The sequence below is a fragment of the Lissotriton helveticus genome, chromosome 6 (assembly GCF_964261635.1).
Source record: "Lissotriton helveticus chromosome 6, aLisHel1.1, whole genome shotgun sequence".
In the NCBI taxonomy this organism is placed as follows: domain Eukaryota; kingdom Metazoa; phylum Chordata; class Amphibia; order Caudata; family Salamandridae; genus Lissotriton; species Lissotriton helveticus.
Window position 1 is genome coordinate 180,120,414 of NC_136067.1, and position 12,253 is coordinate 180,132,666.

Genomic DNA, 12,253 nt, shown 5'->3' on the forward strand with positions numbered 1-12,253 from the left:
CACTAAGACTCAAAAGGATGACGGAAAAATGAAAAAATGAAGTTTACAAGGACTGCAGCAACGTTTTTCTGCAGTAAAATATCATACAGTGAATATTTAAATAGTTTATTGCACATAGGTGTGACAAGGTTCCTTAACGAAAAAGAACTCCAATGAATTATTTGTCGATATCGTTAATTTTTTGTACCATGCATTTCTTGGAATACATTGTTAGACCCTCGCGGAATATTTGCCAGCTTCTTCCGTTAACGTACTCCGTGGAAATACATTTGTCCGACAACTGGCAGGAGTGCGCATGCTCGCATGCTCTCCTGCTGGACCATCAGGGGGCGGCTACCGGCGTGGGTGTGGCCAAGCAAGGGGCAGGGCTTGGGATGAAGTTGGCCGGGGCCGCTGCAGAAGTTGTGGACGGAGGCTGAGGGAACGGGTGCTGGGGAAGGAAGATGGCTTTTCGCAGGAGGACGAAAAGTTACCCGCTCTTCAGCCAGGAGTTCTTTATCCACAACCACGCCGACATCTGCTTCTGCCTCCTGGTCTGCGTACTCATCGCGCTGATGTTCGAGGTGAGCAGTTTGGGCTGCTTGTCCGCGGGACGGGTACCGGGGGAAGGATTTTCCAGTGGGAGTCATATCTCCCGACAGGGACCGTATCCACTTGGTTGTCAAGTGGGCCGATTGTAGTGTGTCTCTCGCATCTTTTCTTTGATTTTTAGCCAGACGTTGGTAGGGAGCCTAACTTTTATTATGAGTACCGAAACGTCTATTCCAGACTGAAAACGCCCCTTGCCTAAAAACCAGGATTACTCCACACCACTGGAATCAAGCTAGCCGGGCTGATGAGAGGTGTTACCTCGAAACCGGGCCGGTCCTCGGATGCTTGTTTCCGTTCTGGGAAGGACATGGCTTTTGTAGTTCGGACTGGACTGTTCCCATGGGGCACAGGGTCAGCGCTGATTTGCATATTGCCATTGTCTAACCCAGGGTGGTGTGGAGTGGAAAAACGATGGATTTGGGCCCAGATCTTTGGACTGGGGTGAATGTGTGACATTGATCCACATTCTGTCCATCATTGTTGTGTTTGCAGTTACCGCTCAAAGTGTACTGGGGATGCTCAGACGTGAGTCCCAGTTACTCCACACCACTGGAATCAAGCTAGCCGGGCTGATGAGAGGTGTTACCTCGAAACCGGGCCGGTCCTCGGATGCTTGTTTCCGTTCTGGGAAGGACATGGCTTTTGTAGTTCGGACTGGACTGTTCCCATGGGGCACAGGGTCAGCGCTGATTTGCATATTGCCATTGTCTAACCCAGGGTGGTGTGGAGTGGAAAAACGATGGATTTGGGCCCAGATCTTTGGACTGGGGTGAATGTGTGACATTGATCCACATTCTGTCCATCATTGTTGTGTTTGCAGTAAAAACCAGGATTGGCTGACTGTGGCATCCATGACCTTTGACAATTTAGCATCACTGTAGTCACCAGCATTGTGTAACTACAAGCTGGGGGGCTGTGTACTCAAAAGAGAAGATGTATAACTAGATCTGTCTGGATTAGTATACCCAGAATATGTAGTAGTGTCTAAGAAGGCTAGCGGTTACCTGTCACTGTGGATTAGGGGCTTCAGCTATCAGTCATGCACTTTATTCCATTGCAGGGGTCATACCCACTGTCCGGGGAGTAAGTAAGTCAGCTAATAAGTATTGATATATATATATATATATATATATATATATATATATATTAAAATTGCTTTATTTGGGGAGAATCCCCCTAAAACCCATTTACAAAAAAAATATGTATATTATTTTCTTTTTAAAATGAGGGACATACCCCATTTTATAACTGATATATAGTTAAAACATTTCTCCTCATCCATAGCCCATCACTTATTCCATCATTGAACCCTAAAACCCTTCCTAGCCCATACTCCTTCCAGCCATGAACCCTAAAACATCGTGTACTACCTCTTACCCTACCTATCCCTAAAAACCTGTTACAACCCCTTCCCCCACCCATCTTTGAAACCTAAAAACTCCTATCTTTTGGGTGACAGAAGTAATTGTGTGTGTGTGTGTGTGTGTATATAGATATAGATTGATAGCTAATTCTGGGTGGTTCCCAAGTTATTGGTGGAGAGCAGCTCCTTTATTTGGAACACTTTACAACACTGGCACTACAGATCTGTTTTCCTCAAATGTGTTTTTTTTTCTAGCAGGTATTTTTTAAATTGAACTATTTTATTCCTTTTTTTACAACATACAAGACCAACAATTGCTTTGATCTGCCCAATTCCACAAGTAAAACTTCCCATTATGATAATACGTTCCCAGGTCCAATTCTGGTTATCATTCCCATTTCTAGCAGAGTTTTAAACATGGTTTTAGCTAGTGTCATACATGCTGAACTGAACAATGACAAACTCTCTTGCCATTCCAGGTACAATATTACAGTTTTGGATTGATTAAGTTTCAGAGCAATGGAACAATCTACAACACTCCTCCTGACACTCCAAATCTTCTCCCCTTCAAATGTCTGTGTTTTTAACCCTGCTGAGGGCAGCTACCCCCCATGCTGTGAACAGCCTTTGGCTGTGTGCAGTATGGGGGTTGGCTCGGCGCCCAATCCACCACGAGTGGCCAAGCTCCCGTTGCACACTGCTTAAGGCTGTACTCAGCAAGGTTAAGCTGCCTGCAGCCGGGTTGGAGCAGGGCCTGACCCAAGGGAAGGTCCTGCACCTAACCCCCCTGCATTGGAAAGCACCTAAAATGTTCTATCTGGTACCTACTTGTGTGGGAATCTTTGCTTGCTAAAGGCACAGCATGCTAAAGGCTGCATGGTTAAAGTACCATTCTGGTAATATCCCCTGGCATTGGCTATATACTCTAAAGCTGAACTGTAACCACAGCAGAGGTTAGGAGCATGTTCATGTTCAGCTGCGGGGAAAATGGCCACCAATATTTTTATGTTCAGCATCAGGGCCCTAATATAGTATTGTAGTAGCCACTAGCAAGACTCCATGTTTACTGACAGGAGTGACAATCACTGGAAGAGGCACTATCCAACACAGAAGGCTCGACCTCGCACCTGGGGATCTGGGTTCGAGTCTTGGTAACTACGCCAAACATCCTGTGATTCTGGGTATATCACTTAATCTCCCTGTTCCTAACAAAAATAAATGTGTGTCCTCATATAACGTAACTGGTGCTATGTAAAGCACTCTGATGCCTGATTCAGTTTGGGTCAAGTTCGCGCTATATAAAACAATGCAAAAAAACCCCCAAAAAAACATAAGCAATATGAACCCTAAAGTACAGCAGAAACTACCATACAAACAAGCAGCAACCATATAACAAGCAAGGAGAATATCTATTAAAAGGAGAAATAATTATTATGTAGGACTAATATATATATATCACCAGAGTCTATATGCACCATTAGAGACCATGTGCATCTTCAAGGAATTAACATTTTGAGAGATTGTCATGGCCTCTCGCCCATCAAAGGTTACTGTGTGAACCATTGAATTGGTGATCAGTCACATTATTTATTGCGTTATGAAACCGACTGTTAACATTCCTGTCAATATGCTTAGCCATATTTGTCCAGCACATATGTATCCACCAGAAAAGACCAGATCTGGTGGTAATAGCTGGAAGGCCTGCGTGGGGTTTTGGAATTGTGCTGGACTTTGGCGCTCAAACAGTGGTATACATGGTTAGCAAGTGGTACAGATAACAGATTTCACGGTGCAACCAGTGCGGAGGAAATACCCTAAACCTCGTGGTTGAGCTAAAGGTGAGAACCTTAGTCTCCAGAACAATACACAGCAGGTACTGGGCACACGTGTAGGGATAAACAGTGTTGGTACTGAGAGATTTACATGAAATCAAGTAGACATTGGTAGTGTGACAAACAATTTCTTTATGTAGCTTTTGTCTTCAGAAACATACAACGCCAGCCGACACGTGTTTCGTCAACAGGGTGATACCTGTGACTCTTCAGGGCTGTATGGGAGAGTAGCTTAAATCTATGACCACTATCATTTATGTACCAACACTGTTTATCCCTACACGTGTGCCCAGTACCTGCTGTGCTGGTGGTAATAGCTGATGTTGGTGAATATCCTTCAGTGCACTGAACATCTTATGTGTATTTTACTAAGATAACTGTTTCCCCTGATCTAATCTTTTGATCAAAAGGTCTATGTCATTGCCGAAGACAATATGTCAGGCCTTGGCAAGGATGCATTTTGTTCGACTCCGTATCTCACCACACCCTCATTGGTTGGTTTGCGAATCAACACACCAATAAAAAATCGACTTTCCAAAGAAAGAACATCAGTTTCTTTGTCCTTGACCAACTGAAATGGTTTCATATTGTTGATTTACTCACATTAAAAAAATATATATATCTTTATTGCATTTTTATTTTTCCCGATACATTGGTCCACAAGCATCTGCGCATGGCTACTTGTCTTCGATATCACCTGTTCTATAACTCAGTGCATATTGATCAAAAACAGTTCTAACAGGTTTCATCGGTGACAACCATATCCAGTATATACGAGTTACATTGTTGTAGACAAGTCTCTCTGGGCTCCTATGGCCTGCACATTCTGCCATCTCCAGTGAAGGATCAAGACAAAAGTATTTAGGGCACCTTTCTATGGCAGTGAGGGTGATTCGTTATGGCATCAATGCATACAGTCATGTATATTTCACGCTAAGGCCCAACACTAAGCTTGCAGTATGCTACTCGTCACAGGCAAGTGGCTCAATATACATTTCAACTTCAAGGTCATGCATTAGATATTATTTTATATAACAACAATTTAACCTCATCCAACTACTATAAACAGTGATTCAAAACATAAGAAAGAGAGACATCAGTTAAGCAAGGGCATACGTTCCAAATGTCTGAAGTATCGTTTGGATAAACCCGCGACTAGGCTGGTGTACAGGTATAGTGCATGGGCTGGTACTTTAACTTTCTGTGTGAGTGCGTGGTTGTAGAGGTAATGCACTGCAGGGGCTGGCCCCGCATTGTGTTTCTCAGGGAATGAGAGGCGTCTGCCTAGCCCCGTTAGTGCACTTAGGGTGGTATGTGAAGAGACCTCAGTGCCAGCGTCCCGGCGGCTTTTCAGGTGTCAATTCCCGTTAGTTGCACCGGAGGTGTCTGCAGTGTGGCATTAGACTGTGTGAAGTTCCCTAGCATGTCGTCCCAGATCTGCGCAATTGGATATTTTTGCAACCCTTCAGTTTCTTCCCTGTGCAGGGTGGTGCTCTCCGCCCGTGCCCAGACCTCAAGCGACTTCGCCCAGTGTGACGCCTCTGGTGGATCCTTATGTTTCCACCTCTTAGTTATGAGGTTCTTTGCTGTTATGAGGCCTAGGTCCCGAAACCTGGAGCCTGTCTTATTGGCTTTGGTTCTCTTGTAAAACCCTAGGATGCAGACTTCCCACGTGGAGGGTGTCTCAATGTTCGTGCAGCTGGTGAGTGCGTCCACAATCGCGCGCCAGTAGGGTTAAAGCAGGGGACAGGACCACAACATGTGCAATAGATCAGCGCCCAGAAAGTGACACCTTGGGCACTTGGAAGTGTTGACGTTCAAATATTTATTAATTTTATCTGGTGAGAGGTACGCTCTATGTAATATGTAAGTTTGTATGAGTTTGAATCGTGAATTTCGCGGTACGTGCGTGGCGCTGGCTAGAATTCGTTCCCACTCTATCCGTCCAGGGACGTCCTCTGTCCAGTATGTGCAGAGTCTCTGTAATGGCTTCAGTACATGGATGAGCAGGGCCTGTACCAACCAATGTATCACATGTGATCCCACCCCCCATTACGTGCAGATATAAAATTAATTGCAGTCTGCGACTTATTGGACATATCCCCCCCGCTGTTGTGTGAGCGTTCGTATAAGGGCTGTGTGTAAAAGAAATTGGCCCGCAGATAATCCAGTGTCTGCCGTCAGTGTCGCAAAAGGTAGTAAGGTGCCATCCACGTACAAATCTCCAAGTGTCTCCACACCCGCTGCAGTCCAAGGCGTCAATGTTGTCTGTTATAGGGTCCTTGCCTCTGGGTGTCCCGAGAAGCGGTAATACCGGGGCATATGGGAGTGTGTCTTTCGTGAGGTGAAGGCTTCTGCTGAAACATCTGTAAGCTAACTCGATATGTATTTGTGTAGTGCGAGGGTTTTTTCCTAGTGGGTGAAACAATCCACAGATCTGGGCCTGCGTCCAAACTGCGTCCCCATCTGCCGTATCTGCTAGGCTTTTGCCGCTGAGCCACTTTGTGACCCACTGTAATTGTGCTGCTAAATAATATAATTCCAGGTGCGGGACTGCTTAGCCGCCACTTTCCGGGGGTGCATATAGTTTCTGCAGTGCTATCCTAGGTCTCCCCACATTCCAGATCAAGCTACGAAGCATCCCCTCTAATTCCTTGAAGAGCTTCACCGGGATATACACCGGTAGGTTTGCAAAGTAGTATAATAACCTGGGAAATACTATCATTTTGGTTAAGGTGACGCGGGCCATCACATTGAGTGGCAAGGACTTCCAAAATTGCATCTGTGCTCTGATCGAGGAGACAGCGCGGACCAGATTACCCTCCAGTATATCTGCCGGGGATCTGTAAATATATATTCCTAGGTATCTAAACGTGGTCGGATACCAATTAAGTCTGGTTCCGTTAAAGATGATATCGGCCCCAGCCACATCTGCACAGAAAGAGTAAGCGCCTGATTTTGCCCAGTTTACCCTGAGGCCCGATATCGCCTCGAAACCACTGAACAGTGCTGGTATCTCCGGTGGCACAGCATGAAGATCCTGTATATACAACAACATGTCATCCGCATACAGGGACACAGTATGCAGTCCATCACGTAAGGTGGATGCCCCACTCCGCGCCACCCTCTCGAAGCAGAGCTGCTAACGGTTGCATAGCCAGGGAAAAGAGCAATGGAGACAGGGGGCACCCCTGTCTGGTCCCTCGTCTCAACCTGATTTCATCTGACAGGAGCTTTCCCGTGCGAGCCCGTAAAATGGGTCGCTGGTACAGCAGTTGTACTAGCTGTAGATAGTCATCCCCCAGCTCATATTTACGTAAGACCGCTGCAAGATAAGGCCACTCCAGCAAATCAAAAGCCTTCTCCAGGTCTAGCACTAGACAGCCAGATCTGGGCCAGCGTTTCGTGGCATATCTTTGGATTCGGAATATTCGCCGAATATTTAGGGAGGTGCTCCTAGTAGGTATAAACCCATTTTGGTCGGTATGTACCAAAGTTGGTACAAATGGGGCAAGCCGTTTAGCCAGGAACAATGCAAGAATTTTATAGTCAGTGTTTACCAGGGCCAGTGGGCGATAAGATCCCAGGAGGACAGGGTTCCTGTCTGGCTCCAAAAGAGAAACCAGCTTTGCCTCATTTTGTGTGGGGGTAAGCGTTGAGTATTCCAGCGCCGCCGCGTATACCCGTAGCAGCTCTGGTACCAAAATATCCGAATATGCCTTGTAGAATTCAGCCCGTAGTCCATCCGGGCCCGGCGTTTTGCCGTTCGACAGAGAGTATATAATGTCCCTTATTTCCTCCGGCAACAAAGGAGCACCTACTTCTTCTTGCTGACCAACCGTGAGATGACAGGAAATTTTGTACGTCTGTATCTGTGGTGTCAGGCAAGACCTGTATACTATGGGGTAGTGGTCCGCGAATGCGCAGTGTATATCTTTTTGGGTGTGTACTATAACTCCCTGCACGTTCTGTATCGCCGTCACAGGTGTAACAGCCATGTCTTGCCGTATTAGCCATGACAGCAGCCTACCAGGTTTGTCTCCCATGTGATGGGTGCGTGCTGAATGTGCTGCATAGTTTAAATTACGGGGACGGTCCAATAACCTCGAATGTTCATGTCTAGAGTGCTCTAGAATACCAATATTACCCTCCAACGCCGCTTCCTCTCCTCGGAGCAGGTCAGTCTCAAGGCGAGTGAGGTTCGCCTCCAGCTGTCGCCTCATGCCTGCCTATGCTCCAAGGCAGTCCCCCATTATCACAAACTTGAAAGCGTCCCACTCCACCAAAGGGGTCGTGGCCGTGCCGGTGTTTTCCTCAAAGTATCGGGAGATATTGGCAGCCAGTAGGTCTCTGAAGGGCGCATCCAGCAAAAGGTCTGGTTGCAGCCGCCAGGTTGGGAACGGTGGACGGGGGCGTTCCCATGCTACCTCCAAAACATGCGGGTTATGGTCAGAGTGTGTCCGATCTAAATAATAAACCGACAATACGTGGGGGAGCAGTTCGTCTGAGAGCATGTAACGGTCCAGTCGCACATGTAGGTCATGGGCTCCTGAATAATAAGAATATACCCTGTCTTGGGGATAACGATGCCTCCAGGCATCCTTCAGGCGCCAGTGCGTAGTCCAGTTAGTCAATGCCCTCATTGCGTGGTATGCGCCTGTACCTGGTAGAGGCGGGAAGGAGCGGTCCAGTGAGACATCAAGGACGCTATTGTAATCGCCCCCTAAGATCATAGAGACGCCGTGCCAGGGCGCAAGAATGTGTGAAATTCTGTCAAAGAACGCAGCCTGCTCTGTATTGGGAGCATATATCGATGCAATCACTATTTGCCGGCCGTCCAGAGCGCCCCTGATTATTACATGCCTCCCCTCCGCGTCCACCAGCGACTGTGTGATCGTGAGTGGAACACCCGCCCTCATCCATATAAGCGCGCCTCGCGCAAATGCTGAGTACCCTGTGGCGAATAATTGGCCACGCCAGCGACGATGTAAATGTTGTATCTCTGACTTGGCCACATGGGTCTCTTGCAGCAAGGCAATTTGTATATGATGTCGCTTGAGGTGTGAATAGATCTGATATCTACGCGACTGCGAATGCATCCCCCTCACATTCCATGTACCTATCTTAAATGAAGACCTAATCCCCGCAGTACATCAAATAAACATGTGTCTGTAGCAGCCCAACAGATACATACATTAAATACAGCTTAGCGTCATACATCCTGTCTAGTACTCCGACCGCCAGCCCATATCCTTGCATAAAACTGCTCATAACAAATGATGTCTCAACATAAAATCTAAAAAAAAAACATAACCATACGTAATACCAAAAGGGTGAAAATGCAAGTAGCAATCGTCCAAACCTCCTAATGGAGATAACAGTTCAAACAATCCAGGGGGGGTGCACTACGGACTACTCTAGGTTAGATAATTAACGTGTCTTGCATCCCAGGGGCTCCCCATTCACAGGCCAAATACAATCTGGATGTGACAACCTGCGCATATTGACTCAGGAGCACATATCAGGTGGGTCAGGTGCTTGGGCGTCCACAGGATAACAGCAAAATACACACTTGAGTCTCGCCACCTCCCCCCCACCTCCCCCCCCTCCCCCCCCCCAAGGCACAACGACAATCCAGCAGTGAGTGAACATTATAGGAGGACAACGACTGATGTTTCATGTGTGTGTTTGTCACCACTTACATACCGCTATACCTCCATCCGTTGTCCCGGCAGCGAGAAAAACCCTGTCGAATTCACATTATCAAGTCCGCCATCTGTGGGGTGACATCTAGTTGTTTGGTCGAGTCCTGCGAATTCTGCAGGCCGTATATCCGTTCGTCATCACTAGACAAGTCTCGTTGGCTGGAATTGGATGCCTCCTCAGTCCTTGGTGACCCGCTGATCTCCGCCACCACCTACAAGGCGTCTCGCTGCCCGCTGAGAATCAACTCAGAGTGTGGGCCCATCGGTGGTGAGGGCGATGTTCACAGTCTTATTGATCTGCGCTCCCTGTGCCGGCGACGAAAAGGGCCTTTCAACCTGGGCAGTTGTGCAGTTACAGGTTTATCCCGAGGTCCCGCATTGGTGAATGTGTCTAGCCAGTCTTTCGTCTCCTCCGGGGTATTAAAGAAGTGCGTTTTGTCGTTGGCTACCACCCGCAGGGAACAACAGGGAGGATTTCAAGTCATTTTGCCTCAGACGTCTCTTCACCGCCATGAACGAGGATCTCTGGCACTGTACCTGGATGGTGTAGTCCGGGAAAAACATCACTTTGTGGTTGTCTATGTGAACGTCCTGGAGCTTCCTGGTCTCCTGTAGAATGGCATCCCTATCCCGGTAGTTAAGGATCCGAAGAAGCAGGGGCCGCGGATTCGATCCCGTGGGAGGGGGGTCTTGCCGGGACCCTGTGAGCACGCTCTATGACAAAGTGTGAGGAGAGAGATTCCTCTGGCAGCAGATTTCTGAGCCAGGTCTCCATGTGTAGGGCAGGCTTTCTCCCTTCCCATTTTTCCGGCACACCCACTATGTGGATATTATTTCCGCACGCCCTCCCTTCCGCATCCTCTGCTCTGTCCTCCAGGAACTCCACACGATTCAGCAAGTCTTGCACTTGTTTATCCGATTGCGTCACCTGCGGTTTGATCAGCAAGCGTAGATTCCAAAGCAGTGGTATGGTCCGCCAGTTTCTGGTGATCGGCGTGCAGATGCGTAAGGTCGAGAGCCACTTTATCGATTTTTAGATTCCAGGGAAGTGCGGGTTTGATTCACGTTTTCCTCCAAACGTTCCATTGCGGCAAACGCCGCGTCCAGCTTGCTTGCAGTCTGGTCCGCAGATCCCTGCTTAGCCATTTTGGCCGATTTGGGCTTGGATGGCGTGGGTGCAGCCTGCGGTCCGCCAGCTCCGGTCCGTGCTCTGGTTCTGCCGACATCAGGTACAGGCGCAGTACACCTCTGCTGTTCTCACACCCAAGGAGTCCTACGTAGCGTCACCAGTGTGTATGCGCCACTATGGTTTCTGCTCCAGCGCTAGCGGGCCTCAGGCAGCACTATTCGACAAGTCACGGCCAAAGCGGTGGAGTCCCGCTATCCGCTCTTCCCGAATCCTCCCCTACACCTCCGTCGGCGACCGTAGCACACAGTCACCTAGGTCTTGGTAGGAAGGAGTGCTTCAATTCTCTGTCCAACAGGAAATCAAGTTGGGTCAGGGTCGGTGACGCACCGAGCAGGTTCCAGCCACAGACTCCTGCACCAGGGGACCACCCAGATACAGCATGTGAGATACAACAGCGGCGGCCTAATCATATGGTAGTGTGTTCACTCCATCTGTATGGCGGCCGCCAGGATGATGGTCCGGGCCCCAGGATTATGCCCCAGCTCCCATACAACAACAATCCCGCAGGGGTACCAACCTCCAGGTGTCCCCGCCGTCCACCTAGTAAGATAAGTGAGTGTCTGTGGAGTATTGTGCGATTCCCAGGAAAGCTATAACCCCGTGCTCCGCCCGGTGCAAGTGCGACCGGGCTCCACTGCCATCACACAGCCACCAATGCCACTCTCAGTGATGAAGTGCTGATCAGGGCAAGCTGGGGGTGACAATGTGTAAAAGACTCTCAGTGGAGTACCAAACCTCAGGTACAGCAGTGTTCGTGGCGTCCTAGGCAGCGTCGTCCCACAACCTCGCCTCCGCTCCCATGGACCTCTGGCGGGTCGTAAACCTCCCGGGTTCCCACAGTGAGTCAAGAATGTCCCGATGGTCTCAACCACAGTGTGCCTCTCACCCCCAGTTTGGCGCAGGACATCCAAGAAGCAGCAAGCAGTCGCAGCTCACAATCCACTACGGGGAGTATAATCACTACAGCTCCTCTCCGGCAACGGCGGCAGCAATATCAGTCCAGACAGCGGCCATCCTCAGGTCGTCTGCAGGAGGAGAGGGGGCCACCCCTCCCGGTCATGCCGCGCAGGAAGCAGCCACCTGATCAGGCAAGACTGGGTCTGCAAACTTCAAGCCCCCCCAGCCTCTGCCTCCATCAGACATCAAGCCAGGCTAAAGCGATGCCTTGTATTTTGTGGACAGCACCGCCGGAGCTGTGCTCATTCCCCGCACTCCGCCAGCAAGATGATTCCGGGCAGCTGGGAGGCGAGCGCCCGCAATGTTACCTCGGGGGGGCCAGGGGTCATTTAGGGCAGCTCTGCAATGTTGTTAGCGGCCATTCTGGGAGCTCAATCGCGGCCGCTCACAGTCCCCCGCTTGCTGCAATGTTTGTCGGCGATCAGCATCAACCCGCACCCGCTGCGGCAGGTGGGCAGGGCGGTCGGGTCCTCAGTCGCGGCATACCATCCAGCGGCAGGCATTAGGACCGGAACCCCAGACAGGGTCAGCTGCTGGCTGGTCTCGGCATCTACGCCATCACTCGCGGCCTTGTGGGCAGGGCTAGACCCCGGGCTTGCGTAGTGTGGGTCAATCG

The 12,253-nt window shown here is 49.2% G+C and overlaps 1 protein-coding gene across 1 annotated transcript in view; it reads left to right on the forward strand.

The window, feature by feature from the left end:
- The first annotated feature begins 338 nt into the window (after positions 1 to 338).
- TRAM2 (translocation associated membrane protein 2) overlaps positions 339 to 12,253 on the forward strand; it is a 416,036-nt gene continuing 404,121 nt past the window's right edge. The window contains exon 1 of the mRNA XM_078647585.1: positions 339 to 563. Coding sequence (XP_078503711.1) covers positions 444 to 563 — 120 coding nt within the window. The 5' untranslated portion in view covers positions 339 to 443. The remainder of the gene's footprint in view (positions 564 to 12,253) is intronic.